The 19504-nt window shown below is 25.9% G+C and overlaps 3 protein-coding genes across 3 annotated transcripts; 1 reads left to right on the top strand and 2 right to left on the bottom strand.

The window, feature by feature from the left end:
* The first annotated feature begins 3475 nt into the window (after positions 1 to 3475).
* On the top strand, positions 3476 to 7892 carry LOC112600153 (serine/threonine-protein kinase grp). Its single transcript, XM_025347325.1, has 10 exons — positions 3476 to 3704; positions 3928 to 4043; positions 4464 to 4687; positions 4748 to 4812; positions 4880 to 5005; positions 5216 to 5348; positions 6386 to 6589; positions 6809 to 7023; positions 7092 to 7223; positions 7288 to 7892. Exons 2-10 carry the CDS (start codon positions 3979 to 3981, stop codon positions 7495 to 7497), a joined length of 1374 nt encoding a protein of 457 aa, XP_025203110.1. The 5' UTR covers positions 3476 to 3704; positions 3928 to 3978; the 3' UTR covers positions 7498 to 7892.
* A 1582-nt stretch (positions 7893 to 9474) lies between these two features.
* LOC112600190 (docking protein 1) lies at positions 9475 to 11366 on the bottom strand. The gene is made up of 3 exons (XM_025347361.1): positions 11037 to 11366; positions 10707 to 10958; positions 9475 to 10325 (listed from the first exon to the last, which is right to left on the bottom strand). Exons 1-3 carry the CDS (start codon positions 11085 to 11087, stop codon positions 9840 to 9842), a joined length of 789 nt encoding a protein of 262 aa, XP_025203146.1. The 5' UTR covers positions 11088 to 11366; the 3' UTR covers positions 9475 to 9839.
* A 1458-nt stretch (positions 11367 to 12824) lies between these two features.
* Positions 12825 to 18425, bottom strand: LOC112600198 (ribosomal RNA processing protein 1 homolog). Its single transcript, XM_025347370.1, has 7 exons — positions 18045 to 18425; positions 16691 to 16770; positions 15780 to 16088; positions 15541 to 15723; positions 13290 to 14897; positions 13109 to 13226; positions 12825 to 13041 (listed from the first exon to the last, which is right to left on the bottom strand). The coding sequence occupies exons 1-7, from the start codon at positions 18196 to 18198 to the stop codon at positions 12869 to 12871; spliced, it is 2625 nt and encodes an 874-aa protein (XP_025203155.1). The 5' UTR covers positions 18199 to 18425; the 3' UTR covers positions 12825 to 12868.
* Positions 18426 to 19504: the final 1079 nt, after the last annotated feature.

Here is a 19504-nt window from a genome sequence, read left to right as displayed (position 1 = left end):
AATAACATAAAGTTCATAAAGACGTGTGTAAGCAAGCTAAAAATAGAGTGCCCAATGGTCCGATGAGATGTCTAGAGTCAAAACAATTTACTCTTTCATAAGACCATTGAAAATATTATCACTGCTATAGCAGTAATGACATATTTTGGATGGTTTTTATACTACTGCTATAGCAGTAATATTTAAAATGACCCCTGACGTCAACTATTCATATTACTGCCATAGCAGTAATATTTGACAACTATCCATCTACGTGTTAAAGGAAAACATAAAACATGAACTTAAAAATAACAAAAACTATGAAAACAATATTGTATCTACGTATAAACCGCACTAAATATATCTTACACTAAAAGTACTAAAAGTAAGTAAATAACTTTAATAGCATATGATGAAATATATTTAGTGTTGTACAATGACAGACTGTCTACGCTTAGAATCGTTTTTCGTTTACAAATAAATGGTGGTTTTAAGGGGGTGAGGTGCTTGGTAGCTGAAGCACAAAATAGATGAATTTCATCTATTCCGTGGCTGAAGAACCCACCGATCCACATATCTTTATTCAAAATTACTAATAAATTATTGAGTGACGAATTTTTGGTTCAAACTACCAGAATAAAAAATTAATTATATACATACATAATGCAAAACTAGGTTTCTTCACTGTTTAAGTACCAAATTATTATTTTTTTTTTTTCCCAAATTGTACATAATTAGTACTCAAGGTCTATTATTAACAAAATAACACCCACCATAAAAAAATCCTAGATCCCCGCCTCTGTTTACAATAAAATATTATTGAATTATTTAAATTACAGGGTGATCACTGATCTTCTTTTCCGCCAAAATCGGCCTTTTCATTTACCGCCAGTATAAAAATATATATTTCCTTTTTCCGCCACTACCAATTTCAGTTGCTATATTCTAGTATCCCCTGATTGAAAGAATTAAAATATTATATTATATACCTAATACCTACGTATATTTTATTACATAAATAATACGTTCACAGTCATGTTTTTTCTCCATTAATAAAAAAGAGAGGAAAGATTACGTTCAAAATTCATGCGACAACTGACAATAAAGATAAAGCGTGTCTGGTTTAATCTTTTATAGATTTTAAGATAGGTACCTATATAACATTTTAATTTGTGTTGTAGTTCATAAAAAAAGTACGTTACACACAATGGAAAATATAATTGAAAGTAATTGTGGTAAAAAGCAGTTAATTTTAAATAATTTTAAACTTCGAATTAATAAAGGACTTATTCGTTGGCGATGTACAATTAAAAACTGAACTGCAAAAATGTATACAGATATAAATAATACAGTTATTAACAATACAAATACACCACAGTACAATCATGATAAAAATTCCAGCCTAGTATTGAAAAAGCAGGCGCTAAATACAGCATGTAAAAGAAAAGCTATTGAAAATGTAAGTACCAGACCAAAAAAAAATTATTTTAACTGAAATCGCACAAAATAGTAATTCATCAGGTATAAATAGGATCCGAAAAAATATTTATGAAAACCGACGCAAAATTATGCCTCAAAATCCTACCAATATAGCTGATGCTCACAACGTACTCAATTCAATTGACGTGAAAACTAAACAAAATGAAAATTTTTTATCGGTGAATGATATAAAAGAAAATATAATAATATTTTCGTGTGAAACAAATCTTTGATTTTCATCAACAGTTGATAATATTTATATGGACGGAACTTTCGATTATAGTGCTCAGTTTTTTTTTACAATTTTTTTCGATTCATGGATATTTTAATGGTTACTATGTTCATTAGTTTTTTGCTTATTACCAAATAAATGTAAGCAAACGTATATTTATGTTTTCGTGCAATAAGCAAAAAGTACAAAGATTTGGGGTTAAATTTTTCTCCCACCAACATAACTGTGGACTTTGAAAGGGCTATAATTAATGCAGTTTCTGAAATATGGACGCAAACCAATATTTCAGGATGCCGATTTCACTTGACTCAGTCTTGGTACAGTAAAATACAAGAAATTGGCTTATCAAATGTGTATAAAGACGAGTCATCTAAAATTAGTAAATAGTTATGTAATATATTTTGCTTATTATTTCTAAATTCGGAAGATGCAAGTGATTGTTACACCGACGACTTTATGAGTGAGTGCCTGATTGATGAAAAACTACAAAAGTTTGCTGACTATTATGTAGAAACATATATTTCTGAAGATTGTATTTATCCTCCAAAACTTTGGGCACTTACATCTTCAAAACTTACATACTCAACAAACGCCTGTGAGTCATTTCATGCACATTTTAAAAATAGTTTTTATCGACATTCGCCATCTATTTTACAACGGTTAAATGTTTTAATTGAAGAAATTCAAACAGACATTTATTGCAAATTAAAAAGCGTCGGTGAACAAAAAACACCACGAAACCAAATTTTAAAATGACAAAATAAAACCAATATTTAATTTACCAGTATAAAAGGGGAGAAATATTCCGATATACATTTATAAAATCAATAGCGTATAACTCTATAAGAAATAAATAAATAATATAAATAAATGTTTGCAGACTGTGATGTTGTATTTTACGTCGTAATATAGACTTTTTTGTAATAACATGTTTTACAATATTCTACATAATTTTAATTTTAAGTATCACTTGAATGTGTTTTTGTATTATATAAATCATATATTTAATTAAAAATTGATTACTTAATTATTTTTATTATTTTAAAACTCATTAGGTACCAATTATCAATAACTCTACTTGTTTACATAGCAAAGGATTACTAAAATATAGAAACTGAATTTGTGGTGGCGGAAAAAGGAAATATATATTTTTGTATTGGCAGTAAACGGAAAGATCAATTTGGACGGAAAACGGTGACGCCCGAATTACAATTTAACAGACCCATAATAATGACCCTCTCAATACCTAATATATCTACAGCACAGCAAAAGGTACCCACTTGCCTATCTTTTCAGATTTTACATTACCTACTATTTACTAACCTTTCCAATTTTTTCGAATAATAACAATATTTGTTATTAGGTATATTATTTCATTATCTACTATAACATCAAATCGCAATTATTATTAGGTATTTGTCAATTATGTAAATATTTTAATTACAATAATTACCACAGACAAATATTTAAAAAAAAAAAAATAATAATAGTAAAATACAAAGTAAAACCTAATAACAGTAATAACTAATCAGAATATTTTTGGCGACTTTTTGTTTTTTTCACACATCAATACAAAAACTATTTTTTTTATAATTTAATTTGTATTATATATTTGTAATAACATGGGTACTTTATACGTCTTGAATCATAGAATAACAATCATTGGATCACTTAGAAAGTCTTTGGATTATCGTATATCGATAGTTTATAATTTTCGATTGTACAAATGACGAAACGAATAAACGACGAAGGTAACCTTAAAAATTAAACATTTGAAAACAAACGGGTTAGCGTTAACGGAATTTGCGATATACTATAATTATAGTACCTATTCAATATTTACTTATTGCTCTAATTAGTTGTGACTGTTTACTTTTTTTTTTTATCCACTTCAACACTTTTTTTTGACGAGTTAAAATTCGAATTTCAGTTTTCAGTTATCGAGTCTCATTGTTTATACCACGTTAACGTGTCAGTTCGCCCAGAAGCAAGGATAAGTGGAATAATCCAAGTCGTGAGTAATACCATTATTATTTGACTCTACTATATGAACAAAAGTTATAATTCTAATTTTAATATTTGTATTTTTTTTGAAAAATCAAAATTTTAATTAGCGTGTATTAAACAATAAAAATACAAAAATCACATTTACTTTACACATCATGTTTTTTATGTATTATACATCATAATAGATAGGTATAAGGTATTACTATATTTGATACCTATTTATTTTACAGACAATAAAATAGTTTGAAGGCTTACTCAATATTGCTAACCCAAAATTACAAATGAGTTCTGAATTTGTTGAAGGATGGAGAATTGCTCAAACATTAGGCGAAGGAACGTTTGGCGAGTATGTTTAGATTATATTATATTAAATCATATTAAAATATAGGGATTCATTAATTTATTTTATAAGAGTAGAATAGTCTGATTTAATTGATTTAAACAAATCTTATAATAAGACAAGCATCCCCTACATACATTTTCATCTATATTAATTGAAGTTTTTTTTGATTTTATTAAATATCTATTTACTTACTTTTATCTTTACTTGTGCTAAAGTTGTTTAGAATTCCCTATTCTATGTTTTAGAGGCAGAGTACATTATTCCTTGATATTTTAATAATATGGAAATAAATAAATGATACAACACTTTTTATTTTTACTTATCTTTATATTTAATAAAATAATTTTTGGTTTTTTTTTTATTTTATTACTATATATATTAAAAATATAATTTATACCTAATTTTTGTATGCTGATATTTTAGAGTAAAACTTTTGATAAACCAAAATACTAATGGGACTGTAGCTATGAAAATAATTGATCTAAAAAATTTTCCTGATGCACTAATGATGGTAAAAAAAGAAGCAGCTATACATTCCCGATTGAAGCATTCAAGTATTATAAAATATTTTGGCCATCGTCATAGCAAAGATAATTATTATATATTCTTAGAATATGCATCAGGGGGTGAACTTTTTGATCGAATTGGTAAGTTAATTAGTATTTATATATTTTTATTTTAAGTAATAAGTATTGTTTGTGGCTTAGAACCTGATATTGGAATGCCTCACTCAGAAGCCAAGAAGTTTTTTAAAGAGTTGCTTGCTGGAGTTGTATGTTTCATGTTTTTATATAAAGCTTTTGTCTAAACATATTAATAATATAAACAATATTTTCTAGGAATATTTACATAGTAATGGTATTGCTCATAGAGATTTGAAACCAGAAAATTTATTATTAGATGAACATGGAAATTTAAAAATTAGTGATTTTGGATTAGCAACTTTATTTTTATGTGGTGGAAAAGTAGGTAATATTTATTTTATGTATGATTCTTTTAATGTGAGTTAGCTAATATAATTTAAAATATGAACAAAAAAAATAAAGTATGTAATAATTATTATACCTAGATAATTAATTTTCACATTTAAAGAATCATCCATAGTAACATTTTATTAATTTTTTTGTGAAACGCATTAAAATAATTTTAACGTTATATAAATTTTACTTAAATAGAGACGTAAACTTGAAAAAAGGTGTGGAACACGACCTTATTTAGCTCCTGAAGTTCTGTCAGAGTTGCCTTATCAAGCAGAACCTTCTGATATTTGGTCATGTGGTATTATACTGGTTTCTATGCTAGCTGGAGGTAATTATTTTGAATAGACTTATAATAAAAACTATCTATTAATAATAAATGATTCACATATATTCTCTAATAAACTATGGTAATTCATTAATGTGTCATTGTTGATCTCTTTGGTACTTTAGCTGTAGGTATATTTTAAACAGACGCCCTAAAGCTTCTGTACCATAGTTATTGGCAATTGATACAGCATCAAAAATTTTTATGCTCTAATTATTTTTCTTTTTATAAATTGATCAAAATATTAATAATAAAGTGTGTTCTATATAGAACAATAAATCGTTCAAGTTGCCTCACATTAAATGAATTGATGCTAAAAAATATATATTTTATGAAAAAAAAATTTTGAATGTAACTAATTTATTTTTAAATTCTTGAGACCCATGAAAATGCATTACCATGTCCCAAGCAAAATGTGTCCAATTCCGTGCATTTCCCATCTCGTTGACATGTCCATAATGGTTTGAAACGTACAGTAGATATACATAATGGAGGGAGAACTGTCTTTTCAGTCTACATGCACAAAACTATAATTTCTTGGGCCTGAGTAGTTTATTTTGTTGAAAGAACTTCTTGGCGATAATTAATTTTTTTCTGGTTCTAACTGACATAATTTTCCCATCAAAAGTGATAATTCTACCGATCACTGTCGCCTTGTGAAGAAGTACTCTTAGAGTAAATTGAGTTAAATAAGATTTATTTGTCATACCTATTAATTTTTAAGCTACAAAAACATTAAATAACACCATAAATATGTTTTCCAAAAAAATGAAATAAAAAAAAAATCTTAGGTATGATTAATTGTGTTACATCTTAAACATACTATTATTCTAACTATAATTTTTGCATAATAAACTCTGTTTTAAATTTTTAACTTAACATAGATATTTTATTAAAATATTCTAGTTATCTAATTTTTATAAAAATAGTTATTTTAATTAAAAAAAATTATAAAATTTAGGTATACTAAATAAAATTATTTATATTTTAGTTATTTGTACATTTGTCCAAAATTAAATTATGAACTTTTATGAATTTAGAGTTACCTTGGGAAATGCCATCAGCTGATGATGAAGATTATAAATTATGGAAGACTACTGATTATGCTAATCATTCACCATGGTGCAAATTAGATACTTTGGCATTGTCTCTTGTAAGAAAAATATTAATACCCACACCATCCAAAAGATATGATATACCAAAAATTCAATCGCATCATTGGTTCATTAAGTCAAAAACAAGTGGTACATTTTTATTTTATCAAGTTAATAACTTCAAACTGAATCTAATACATATTCAGGTACCAAGTGATTTCTGAGTATATATACAAACATCAGTGATCGCTGGGTATCTTATCTCTGTGTTAGATAATGATTATTATTTATTTTCATTAATATTTTTAAAAAAAAACTAAAAATATCCACCAATATTAATAATAATTCAATACTATGATGTTTATTTAGATAACAAGAAAGTGGGCCTTTCTGTTTTATCCGATAGAGGACTTGATGATGCTCGTCCTTGTTATTCTCAACCCGCTCCAGCAGCCGTTCCATTTTCTGTATCTATTCCACCGAATGAATCTGATATACATTCATTTACTCAGCCTACTCAGGTTGAAGATTTATTGTTGTCTTCGCAAATTCAGACATCACAAACTGTATCGACTACATTAAACGTAATTATATAATATAAATACAAAAAATAAATATTCAATATTCATATTTTTTAACTATTATTTTTTAGAATTCTATTCAGAAATTAGTCAAAAGAATGACGAGATTTATTGTTTGTTTATCATCTGATGAAGCATTAGCTACTTTATCACAGTTTCTTGATGATTTGGGGTATACGTGTAAAATCAATACATCTGGTTTGGTAAGTTACCTATTAAAATAGTTTTGATATTTATAAAAATAAAAAATATTTTATTTGACTTTAGGTTACAATCACTACCGCTGATCAGCGTTTAGTGTTTAAATCGAATGTGATTCCAATGAATCATCAGACACTTATGGACTTTAGACTTTCAAGAGGTTGTGGTTTAGAATTTAAAAGACATTTCGTTGCCATTAAAAATGCAATGTCAAAATTTATATCCAAAGGTCCGATCATGTGGCCGGTTGCTATGGCAACCAATACAGTTCCATGAATGATAAATATGTACCATATTTAATTTGATATAGAAGATAATCGAGACTGATGTATATAAGATAAATTATTAATTTATATTATTTTGTATAAAGTAGATTAATCTATGTAAAAGAATGTGTATGTGACAATCCAGATTTATATAATTTTATATGGTAAGTTACTGTGATTAATTATGCTCACTACTATTATACAACAGGATGAAACAACATACCATGCGTGTTCATCTAATATTTTGTTTACTTTACAACCGACAGGACGATAGCTTTAAAAAATGATAAGATTTTATTTTATACATTGTACTATAAACAATTGTCACAACCACAGCTTTGTTTACAACTGTGATTATCTCATATTGCAACTTTGTAAGCTTATAAATTATTTTTTTTTAATTTTTTTTTTTGCATTTTTTCAACAATAAAATTTATAAAATTAATCAAGAAAAAATATAATTTTTTAATTCTTCTTTAAATAATCAGTTGTTTTAATTAATTCAATTTTTGTTTTAAAATTGAATAATGGATTAAAAAATACATAGCATTATTTTTTGGTTGTACTAAATTCATAACAACACTTCAATAGATGGTATTGTTTTTTAATATGAATAAAATTAGTATTCAGTTAATTAGTTATATTGAAAAAATAATTGATACCTGCACATTAAATTGACTGTAATGTTAAGTAAATAATTGTAAATCAGTTTTCTAGATTCCAACTAATTGTTAAATAAATCAAATTACAAGTTAAAACCAAAAGCAAGAGGCCATAACGCTTAGTTGCATACTCTCAACAAAATAATTGAGTTTACTACTATTTTGTTAAATGTATTTTACACTACAGCGCTTAAATAGTTTTTTAATAACTTCTATGCCAACAAACTGTAAGACTATTTATGACCAATACAGCTTGTCAAAATAATATGATTTACTAGATCTATAAGATAGGTATGACAAGCAAAAATTATTCGATGTTTAATAAGTTATAAAAATGACAAATAGACTAAAACTCCAAATCTTAAATTTTTACTATTTAATAATAATTTTTTGATCAGATTGTAGTTAGATATGGGTTTGTCATTTATATAATTCATACTAAAGGTTTTAATGGGAATGAAATAAGAGAATAAAAATTTTCAAGATTTATAACTTAAAATTTATTTTAAATTTATGAAGAAGTTCTACTTTAGTAATGTAGCAATTATTGTATCTAATAAAAAAAAAAAATCAAATGGTTTAAATTCTGTGAAAAAAAAAAATTATGATCTACAGACATAAAATGTATTCATTTGTCCTTGTAATAATAGTTACAATATATTAGTAACTATAAGAATAGTTGTAGTAATACACTAGTTCTATTGACTAATTAAAGTTTACAGAATTGATAAAAATATCAATTATTTATAAATTTACAAAAACTAGTTAACATATTAAATATATATACATATATGTAGATTATAAATATTTGATATATAAAAAATTAAAAATAAACAGTTTTCATGTTTACTATCTAAAAGTACTAATTAGTAATTACGAGTACTATGGATTATAATATAATCATAATCTCTAATTATAAATATTTATCATTTATTATAATCATCTCTTATAAATCTATAATAATCAAAAATATATTATAATATGGCATTTAATCATGAAAATGACTAATCTAACAAATCAGTTTTTTTTTTTATATTGCACAATCAATTTCTTAATTTTATCATGTGAATATGTGATAGCATTAATTCTATAATATTAATTATGTACCTACAGTAAAAACTATATTTTTATAAATTATTATTTAAAGTGTTTGAACTATTTGATTTATTTTCTTATTACAGATTAAATAGTTACCAACCTATTTTATTTGATATAAAATATTAAACATTTTAATTTTATCATTTAATAATATGTTTTAGTAAAAATACTAATAATAAACAATGTTTTAACAAAGAAAATTATTCAGTCTAAATAACCTTAAGGAATATGGCACAAAATAACAATGAACAGATCTTAAAACTACTATAATAACATAACAGTAATTATTCAGAGTGTTTGACAGTACATATAAATATTAGTAACTTAAAAAAGATCTGTGTTGAAAACACATCACATTGGCTTTGGTATGATTATTAAACAAATAAACTTGTAAATATTAACTGCTGATAATGTTATTAGGAATTATTTTATTCCTAATGATTTTGAAATATAACCTTTATTTATCCTTATACAACTAAATACTAATTTTGTTCTAGACATATCTCTTTATAACAAAAAAAAAAAAAAGCACTGAGCAATATAAATGCAAAAACTTAAAATTGGTCTCCAAATTGTGTTTGTTCTGATGACATTAAGGATTGCTCATTGTAGAATCATTTCTAGTTTTCCTGATTCCAGCATCTTCACTACCCCTAAGCATTTTTTGACTTAAATGCTTTGTTTGATTGAAATCTATTGCTGTATAACTTGGTATATCTGTCGGGGAAGTAGGCAATGATTCACTCTTCCTTTTAGGTGTGCATACAGCTATTTCAACTTCAGTATAAGTAGGAGTATCTTTAGGTAACTCAAAAGGATCATAAAATAAATCATCTTCGTCTTCTTCATTGTCATTTAGCATGTTTACATAAGAACTTCTTGGTATTAATGGAATATCTGGGTCTAGCATTAGATCAGGAGGTTGGATGATGTTATTTGACTCGCTACTAAACCTATGTCCATTGAAACTAAACTCATCATATACTTTTTCAATAGTATGTGTACTCGTGCATGACTGACCAGAATAATTACGTACTTCAGAAGTAATATCTTTAATTATATCTGTTCCACTGTCAATCTAAAATACACAACTTTTTCTTAATTTAAAGAAAAAAATTACATAACATAAATTTTGGTTTATAAGATATTCAATGTGCTAATGTAATAAACCGTGTCATTCAAAACATTTTTAGATCTTAAATCTGAGTCAATCTAAATCCTTTAACCTCATTATTCACTTTTATATTAAATAGATGTATTTATTTTATTAATCACAAGTCATAGCAAATTAAAATATATCAACCTTATACAAATCTAATTTAAATTTATTTTGTTCAATTATATTTTAAATTATTTATATTAACTCTATACATTCAATAATGTATTTTTCTCTTAATTTTGTTTAAATGCATAATTAATATTTAATAATAACAACACACTAAATGTTTTTAAATTATACCTGTAATTTTTCTTTGACAGCATTAAAAATATTTTTGGCGTCTTTACTTCTGAATGCAAATATGCCTTGGCCAAGGGGAGACGAGCGGCCGGCTTCAAAGCAAAACATGAAGTTTTCATATCCATAACGTCGAATTGTACTTAATGGCCAAATAATAGACGGTTCTCCACTTTTATGCAATATCAGATTGCAAGCGGTGACTTCCATTTGTCCATGGTATTTTTCTTTACCATTGTCATCTATATTTATAACCTGTGACCATAAGGCATGTTAATAATTAATATTTTATATTAGTACATAAGTCACCAAGATTAATTTTGATATACTCACTTTGAAGAAAAAAGGTGGTAAAGTTTTTCTGCTACTGTAAATACAGCCCATTGTAATAATCACATAGCTTAGGTAACACAATTTCTAAACTAATCTTTTTTGGTAATACGACTTACGAGTTTATTAATTGGAAAAAAAAAAGAACGAATTAAATAATTAACAGACAATTAACAAGTTGTTGCTCGTAGGGAGTAAACTACAATGAGCACTAGAGCGTAGTTTAATCCATAATCTACGATGTACAGCTTTAGACAGTCTAGACTATAAAAGCAAAAATTATTAATTACAATTTAATTTTTATAGTTATTATTATTTACAAACTAAAGTGGTCAGTGATTACTGATTACCGATGGGATCAGTTCTTCATCTGATAACAAATCATAGCTGATAAGCATGAATTGCATGATAAAATGGGCAGAAGCCAGAAATTCAGAACTCTGACCACAGAATAAATAATAAATACTATAATATGCCTAGGATTCCTTAATATTATAGCAGATGAAATTTTCATCAATTCTGTGCTCTGACGCCCCCTCAACCTGGAAAACCTCAAAACGCGCCAACTCATAAATACAATTTGACAATCATGAAAAGAAATATTTTATGTTCATAAATATATTTTGAAGTAATATATCACTTAGCAAAAGTCCTCAAAAATATCACCTTGTCCCGTACGCATACTTACCTCGTTATTGAGGAGTAGATCACTTTTAACTGTAAGTCTCTGGTGGATGTATTAAATTAATTTAATTTCATAATAAATTATGTCTAATTTGCATGCGAATAAAAGTGGTTAGGCATGACTGTCTTGACAGCCCCTATTTTTTAAAGAATATTTTTTTATATATGTTGCTATTAGTCATTTCAGTAACTTTTTGACGATCGAATAAGAATTAAGACTTTTCTATTCGTTACATTATATTAAATAGTGGGTAATTAATTTCTGTAAGAACACATGAGTTATGCGAGGATAGGTCCTAACCTTTATCATTTAATTTCCAAGAGTTTATAATAGTTTAATACAAATTTACTTTAAGAGTACCCTGCACCAGCACGCAGTGTCTTGGTCTTATAAACACATAGCATACCTAGTGAATCGTTCGTTCTGAATAATTCATTTAACTCTGACATGTTTAATATATCTAACAATTAATTGATCTATAATCAATTTTAAAAATAAAAATATTTACTAGTGTACCACTTAGTTTTTTTTTATATTATTATTTTAAAGTCAATTATGAACATTTTAAAAATCTAAATCATTTGTACATTTGAAATAATTTTTTAAATCTTGATTTAAGTTTTAAATAATCATAGATTTAGTTCAGACAGTAAAGGATTTTAAGAGTGTTTTCAATTAGCGTTTATACATTATATATCAATAGGATCAAAATGAAAAAATAAGTCCTTTGAAGGATGTGATCAATTTTGACACGATTTCAAATATTCCATTAGTCTACCAATATTTATAGTGCCCAAGAGTTATTACAAAATTAATTAATTTATGATGGACTAGTGACTCGTGTAATTGTATTCAATAGTAATTTAAAAGTTATTTTTGAACACTCCACTTAAATTGTAGATGAACCTAGGTTTTTTAAGTACTATTAATAAAATACAGCAACATAATATTTTAATTATTAGTTTTTGTTGGATACTAATAAAGTATTTTAAAACATGTTCTTCCAGAAGAATTATTGGTGTATTTCTTTAATTAAAATTTTAACATTAAGTCGGTTTGTCACAACAAAAATTACTTAAATTAAATATTACCAATGATTAAAACCAATGGAGTTATTATTTTATATAAAAACAGTTACTGTTAAATTTTATTAAATAATAGATTTTCTAGAATTTTTTTTTGCAGACCGTTCTTGGAGTTTATAAAAAGGATTTATACGATTTACATCTGGTGTCAATTTCAAAACTCCTTGGACTGGCTGTTTGGAAGCATCGTGTGGATTTCCAGGCTTAGTCACTAATGTCGTCCTATACTCCATAAACTCTGAAACAGAAAATTACATGAACAATCTTTTCAGTCATAAATTATTTAAAAAAAAAACATTTTTTACCTTGTTCGACATTATTTTTCAATTGAAATTCAACTCTTTTCTTAGCAGAATCAGTTTTAATTGACAATCTTGAACTTTTTCTAGGAGTACCAAGACCATCCTCAAAAGCCTCACTTCGCTACAATAAACAAAAGCAGTAAATCAAATTAAATTGTATGTAACAACATTTATCTTAACTTACCACTTTCTCAAGGGCTTTGTTTGATATTTCTTCAGGTTTTAACATGCTTATTTCTTCCCCTGCTATTGTCTTCCTACGTTTTTGCGATACTTTGGTAGCTGAATTTTCTTTCACTTTTCTTTTAGGTGTACCTTGATTTTGTTCATCAGGTTTCTTCTTGGGAATTATAATTGTTCTTCGTCGCAATACTCTTTGTTCAGGAGTTGGACTTTTAGGGCTTTTAGGGCTCTTGGAATTCTTATCCGGTGTAATAACAGATGATAATGAATTACGTTTTTCAACTTTACCAGATTCATTGCTTTTTTTAACTTTTTTAGATGCAGAACCATTATCAGCAGATATTGACCAACTATTGTTGTGACTTGTGTTTACAACATTAGGCGAATCATTCTTAACAATAGGAGAGTTTGAGTTTTGAATATTTTTGTTATCTAGTTCATCAGCAGTTTTTGATACTGGAGTAGTGCATTTATTAACTTTGAGTTTTTCATCACTGCACACACTCCAACTTTCATTTAGACTTGAATTAATAATATTAATTTCTTCTGAGCGCCGTTTTATTTTGGACATAACTAAATCATCAACTTTATTTTTTTTTTCAATTTTGTTATCTGACGTAAGACTTTTATCATTTAAAGGTGATGCATTTACTGGTTTAGCAGACTCAATGCTTTTATTAACCTTTTTAGATGCAGACCCTGCATTAGCTGGAGATACTGACCAACTGCTGTTATGGCTTGCATTTAAAGTATTAGGTGTACCAATTTTAATAGAAGGAGAATTTGATTTTTGATTATTATTCTGATTTGATTCATTACTAATTTTAGATATTGGACTTTTACTTTTGCGTTTATTAGAATTACTGGTTTTTGAAGATGAATCAACTGTTAAAGATTTCAAATCTGGTGTTAAAGAAACTTTTTTTTGAACTTTAGTTGGTGTTTTTTCTTGAGTTTCTGAAACTTCAACATTAAATCCAGCAGGAACTAGAAGTGGTGGTTCATCATCAGTAACAGGCACAGTTTTAGTGTCATCATTTTTAGTTTCATCTGATACAGTCCAAGACCCATTTAAATTGAAATTCTCTTTTAAAGTATTGACATTATCAAACTTCCTTACTTTCCATGTAGATTTTCCAATTTTTCCATGTTCAACTACAATTTCACCCATCTTATTAAGTTCTTTAAGACTTTTATGGTCATTAACTTCACGGCTACTTTTTTTAATCTTAGAATCAACCATTTCTAATTTTTTAATTCCTTCTTTTACCAGTTTAGACAAATATTTTTTCTTTTTTCGCTTTAATACTTGACTATTTAGTTTCAAATCTTTTGGTTTATAAGGTAGTAAACCACCACCCAAACGATCATACCATTTTACTAATTTAGTTATTTCTATTAAACATTTTTTGGTACAATCAATATCAGTTACATATTTATTTAAAAGCTTTGTTATAGCTTTAGGATCAAACTTTATGCGAGGTATTTCAACACTTACATTACCAGCACGAGGATCTAATGGGCCGTCATTTATTTCATCAGAATTGTCATCTGCTATATCGCCTTCAACCAATTCTAAGTCATTATAAGATTTACCTGGTTTACCCATCTAAAAAAAAAATTATTGAAATTAATTAAATTATAGTTTAAAATAGTTTAACTAAACTATATATCTAACATAATTTTTAAGCTGAATTACATAAATAAAATGTATTTTATTTAACTACAGTTAATATTACTTAAATGATAACAATTATTTTAAATACATTTATAAGTAAAAGTTGGTAAACAATTATAATTATTTTTAGATAGCAAAAGCTAGGAGTATCTTATTGCAATTAAAAAAAAAAAAATTATTTTTTTATTTTTTTAAATTTATTTTATTTCCTATACATATGAGTACTGAGCCCTACACTATATACATTATATAATATATAATTAAAATTTTTACTTTAATAATAAATTGTATTATATCTATGTGTTTAATAAACTTTATAACTATTTTAAGTAGTGATAAATATTGATTTTATAGAATTAAGATATAATGTATAATTTAAAACTTTTTTTCGTTTTATTGAGATATGTATAGTTTTTTTTTTTTTTTTTTAATGGAGATTAATGAAATATTTAAATAGCCTGAATCAGCTTAGTAAATATTAAAATTAAAATAAAGTTTAATTTGGATTCAAACAATCACTAATAAAAATGTGATAAAATAAACCAATAATTAAAATACTTGTTAAATTACTTACTTTTCGCCAAGCTTCAAATTTAGCTTCTAACATTTCTAAATCAGGTGATTGGGATAAAAGATTTCTAAATACATTTTGGGTAACTTCTTTGATTAACAAAAAATCATTGAGCTCAGAAATGTAATGTAAGAATGAGTCTAAAATAATGACCAATGCATGAGTAGGTACTTTTCCTCTACTTACCTAAAAATATAAAACACAAATTAACAATCATATACATACAAAGAAAAAATGCTTACTTTAGCTAGTTCTTCCAAGAAAATTTCTTGTAAATGAGTTCTCAAACTAAGTGTGAACGACTTAAGAGCCCTATACAAAACTTCATTAAATTTCTCCAAATACTCCGTTTCCCAATCACAATTGACAAAGGTAAATAGCAATTGCCTTAAGCAACGCCTCACCAACATCATAAATTTATCAATACGATGCTGACTTATTGACATCCAATCATCTTTGATAGTGAGAAAAAATGCATCCAAAAATAAAATTTTCCCTTGATGAGAAGTGCAACTGTGGATAAGATTACTTATTTTTTCAGTAGCACTTTCCTGAAAAAGTATTTTAAAATTGTATTAATGTTTGATACATATTTACTTCTATACTAAATAAAAGTATCCATTTTTTGTATGTGTGTGCTTTCTCTAAATTTAATGATTCAACTACAATCTGGCCCAAGAGAGAAGTAAATCATTTTGCATATGTTGATTGAAACCAATAATGTTGGTATGTCAAATGGGCGAGAGTCGAAAGGTGTGTAAACTTGGATGAGTTTTAGTCGAAATACAGTTTACTTCTTTCTAAGGTCAGAGTACAGGTTGATACACTTTTAATAGATCTAACAATATTATATGGTTTACAGGTAAAGATTTCATGACATTTATTATCACAGAATATTTATCAAGTAAAATATATTAGGTAATAAATATTTAGTATTTTAATTATAACACGTCATTTTGAATAATTATTATGTTTTTCTGTAGAAAATTGATATACCCATAAAATAATAGAATTTTAAATTATAGTTACAAATTTAAAATGCTTAAAAAAACAAATGATAAATAATTTAAAAATATTCTGAAATAAAAAATAAATAATGTCAAATGAACAGAGTTTATATTTATTTAATTAAGACAAACAAAATATTATTTACTTGTGGTAGTGGTTTATCAGACATCCACATAAAGTAAAATAATCCTCTCCATATTATCAAGTAATCATTCAATTGAAATGCTAAAAAAAATAAATTCATAATAATTAATTCTAAATACCAACTAAGAAATATGTATAGTAATATGCATTTTTGATTTTGTTTTTTAATTTAAAATTGGGATAGTAGAACCATAGTCAGCATTTACTCCTCCAATATCTAAACAATTTTAAAAGCCGTCTTATAATTTAATAAATGTTAAGTAATGAAAAAAAAATTTAAGTAATGTAATAAATATTTTAAAATGGAAAAGGTGAAGTACATTTCAGTCCCTTAGTTACCTCTCCCAGATATGTCACAGTGTTCAAGTAATTTTCCTGAATTTTTTGTAAGTATAGTCCTCTAAAATACTATCTAATAAATTCTGCACCCACGACAAACCACTTAATTGTTTAGTAAATTCAAAAAATGTATATAAACATAAAAAGATATATTATTAACAAATTATATATAAAAAATCTATAGAATCAAAATAATATTGAGTTTTTTTATTTTTAATCATCATCTACTAATATAATACATAATAAAAATGCTATTTAACTTTACTTTGTTAGTGTAGTATGCTACTTAGCGAGAAATATGACATAACTGTTGGCTGTTATATTTTTGTTTTTTATTGTAATTGGAAAGTATCTGTGACTTGAGTTATTAAGACAAACATTAGCGGTTATACAATACTATAATATCTATAATAAAAACTAATAAATTTACCAAAACAACAATAACTTACTTTATTTTGATGACGTAAAAATAACAGTTATAATGAATTCTACAGTCTAAAAATACTTGGTGATGTTGATCATCAGCAATAAGTACATTAAGATTTATTTTGATAAATTGTAAATAATTAGTAAGTATAATATAGTGTTTTCAATAGATTGCATTTTACGATAGGTAGTATACTACACAAATAACTAAAAATGTTATAACCCACAAGTATTACAATTTTACAAAAATTAAAAAAGCTAATAATAAAAAAAAAAAAATGCTATTCTTTAACTTTTAATGAAAAAAACTGGATCAATTTTACTTAAATTATTAACCTTAAGTACTTACTCTATATTTTTATTAAAAATTGATCTAAAAAATCAAAGGTGTAGATACAATAAGAACAACTAAATCATGAGAGAATTTTAGCTACTCACATGAATTATTTAATACCTATTTAATATATTTTTCAGATGTAATAAATTTATACTATACTATTGTTATACAATTTACTGTAACTTTATCTTTTATAGGTGTACAAATATGGTAAATATTAAAATTAAATGAATAAAGCGTAAATGTAACAAACCATCACTAGTGTTTCCAGAATTTTTCAGTAGCAGTTGTTTAATTTGTTTGATACCCTCACTTCTAGTTTTGGGATCATTTGAAGCCAATAATTTTGTGAGTTCTATCTCTTTGGCCACTAAATCCACTTTGTCTTCTGAAGCTATGGTAGCCATTTCGCGTTTTAAATGATATGTTTAAATTACTGGGAAACACTAGAAAGGGGGGCCACAGTTAATTATAATCAGTCGAAACTGGATGAAGTCGATAATAGTTCGCGACTTTTGAAACAAATAATTTAAGTTAAAAAGTAATATGAGCTTAAAACATACCTCATAAATAAGTATACTATTATACTAACTATACTAAGTTATACACGTGTGTTTCACGAATAAATAAGTCTAGTTATCTGCATAGTATCACAAGAGGACTACGCAGACCGTTATTTCAGACCATGTTACTGGTATACGCGCGTTGTTTATCCATTATATTTATTTTGTGGTTTATCGTTCTAAGTGTTATCAAATATTAACCAAAATTGTTTGCTTTTTTATTCAGTCACCTCATGAGATTGGTTTTTTTTTTTTACTATCATTTTCATTAATCATTAGTGTAATTACTGTTATTAACTTCTATTTTACTACTGGAGGGGTTGACTTTATGAATATGATCGAAGTTTAAAAAATCTTTATGAATCAACATGTATAGTGGCGTATTCTAACTAATATGTGTGTATGGAGTTTTTGATAAACAACTAGGTAATAAAAATATTGCCCACAATCCACAAAAACTATAATAGATTTATTAGACCTTTTTCAATTTAAAATTTGAAATGAAGAAAAATGTAAAGTAAAAGATGGCGTTATAATTAATTATTTTATTTGACAAATTATTATACTGATACTTTAATTGATGTACCTACCTAATTAAGCTAAAAATTAATTTTACTAAAATTGCGACATTTTTTTTTAATTATAAAATAATAATGTTTGTATATATTAATTTTATCTCTCTATTTCTTGGTTCAAAGTAAGCTTTATCATATGATTTTTTTTAAATTTAAACCCCCTTCCCAAGAAATTATTGAAAATACGCCACTGTCGACATGTCACATTTATTTAATTCATTAACAATCGTTTTGGTGCATTACTCGAAATAACGAATGTATCCATTAATGTCCAAGAAATAGAAGACATGAAAATAATAAAACAAAATAAAAATTTCTTTTACAATAATTAACAAAGATCGTTTATCTCCATTAAAAACCAACATCTTGTTTTCAATAGATTATTTAATTACCTAAGTATTCAAAATGCTAAAATAATATATTACTTAGTAAGTACCTACCTATTATAATAATTTTTGAATTGTTCTGATCAAAAAGAGATCTCTATTGTAACAACTAATAAAAATTATGTCGATATACATAAACATGATTTAGGTACGCTCCTAAACGCAAATGTAATCTGAACACAAGAACAA

This window comes from Melanaphis sacchari, unplaced genomic scaffold (genome assembly GCF_002803265.2).
Source record: "Melanaphis sacchari strain LSU unplaced genomic scaffold, SCAv2.0 Contig61_pilon_pilon, whole genome shotgun sequence".
NCBI lineage: Eukaryota > Metazoa > Arthropoda > Insecta > Hemiptera > Aphididae > Melanaphis > Melanaphis sacchari.
Note: the sequence above shows the minus strand (reverse complement) of the source record. Positions and strands in the feature narration are given on the sequence as shown.

Coding starts and splice junctions, on each gene's coding strand:
- LOC112600153 (XM_025347325.1), top strand. CDS start 3,979: ATGAGTTCTGAATTTGTTGAAGGATGGAGAATTGCTCAAACATTAGGC. Junction 4,688..4,747: donor TGAACTTTTTGATCGAATTG/GTAAGTTAATTA, acceptor TTTGTGGCTTAG/AACCTGATATTGGAATGCCT. Junction 4,813..4,879: donor AAGAGTTGCTTGCTGGAGTT/GTATGTTTCATG, acceptor AATATTTTCTAG/GAATATTTACATAGTAATGG.
- LOC112600190 (XM_025347361.1), bottom strand. CDS start 11,087: ATGGGCTGTATTTACAGTAGCAGAAAAACTTTACCACCTTTTTTCTTC. Junction 10,959..11,036: donor TACCACCTTTTTTCTTCAAA/GTGAGTATATCA, acceptor TTATGGTCACAG/GTTATAAATATAGATGACAA. Junction 10,326..10,706: donor CTGTCAAAGAAAAATTACAG/GTATAATTTAAA, acceptor TGTGTATTTTAG/ATTGACAGTGGAACAGATAT.
- LOC112600198 (XM_025347370.1), bottom strand. CDS start 18,198: ATGGCTACCATAGCTTCAGAAGACAAAGTGGATTTAGTGGCCAAAGAG. Junction 16,089..16,690: donor CTGATAAACCACTACCACAA/GTAAATAATATT, acceptor ATACTTTTTCAG/GAAAGTGCTACTGAAAAAAT. Junction 13,042..13,108: donor GAAAAATAATGTCGAACAAG/GTAAAAAATGTT, acceptor TTTCTGTTTCAG/AGTTTATGGAGTATAGGACG.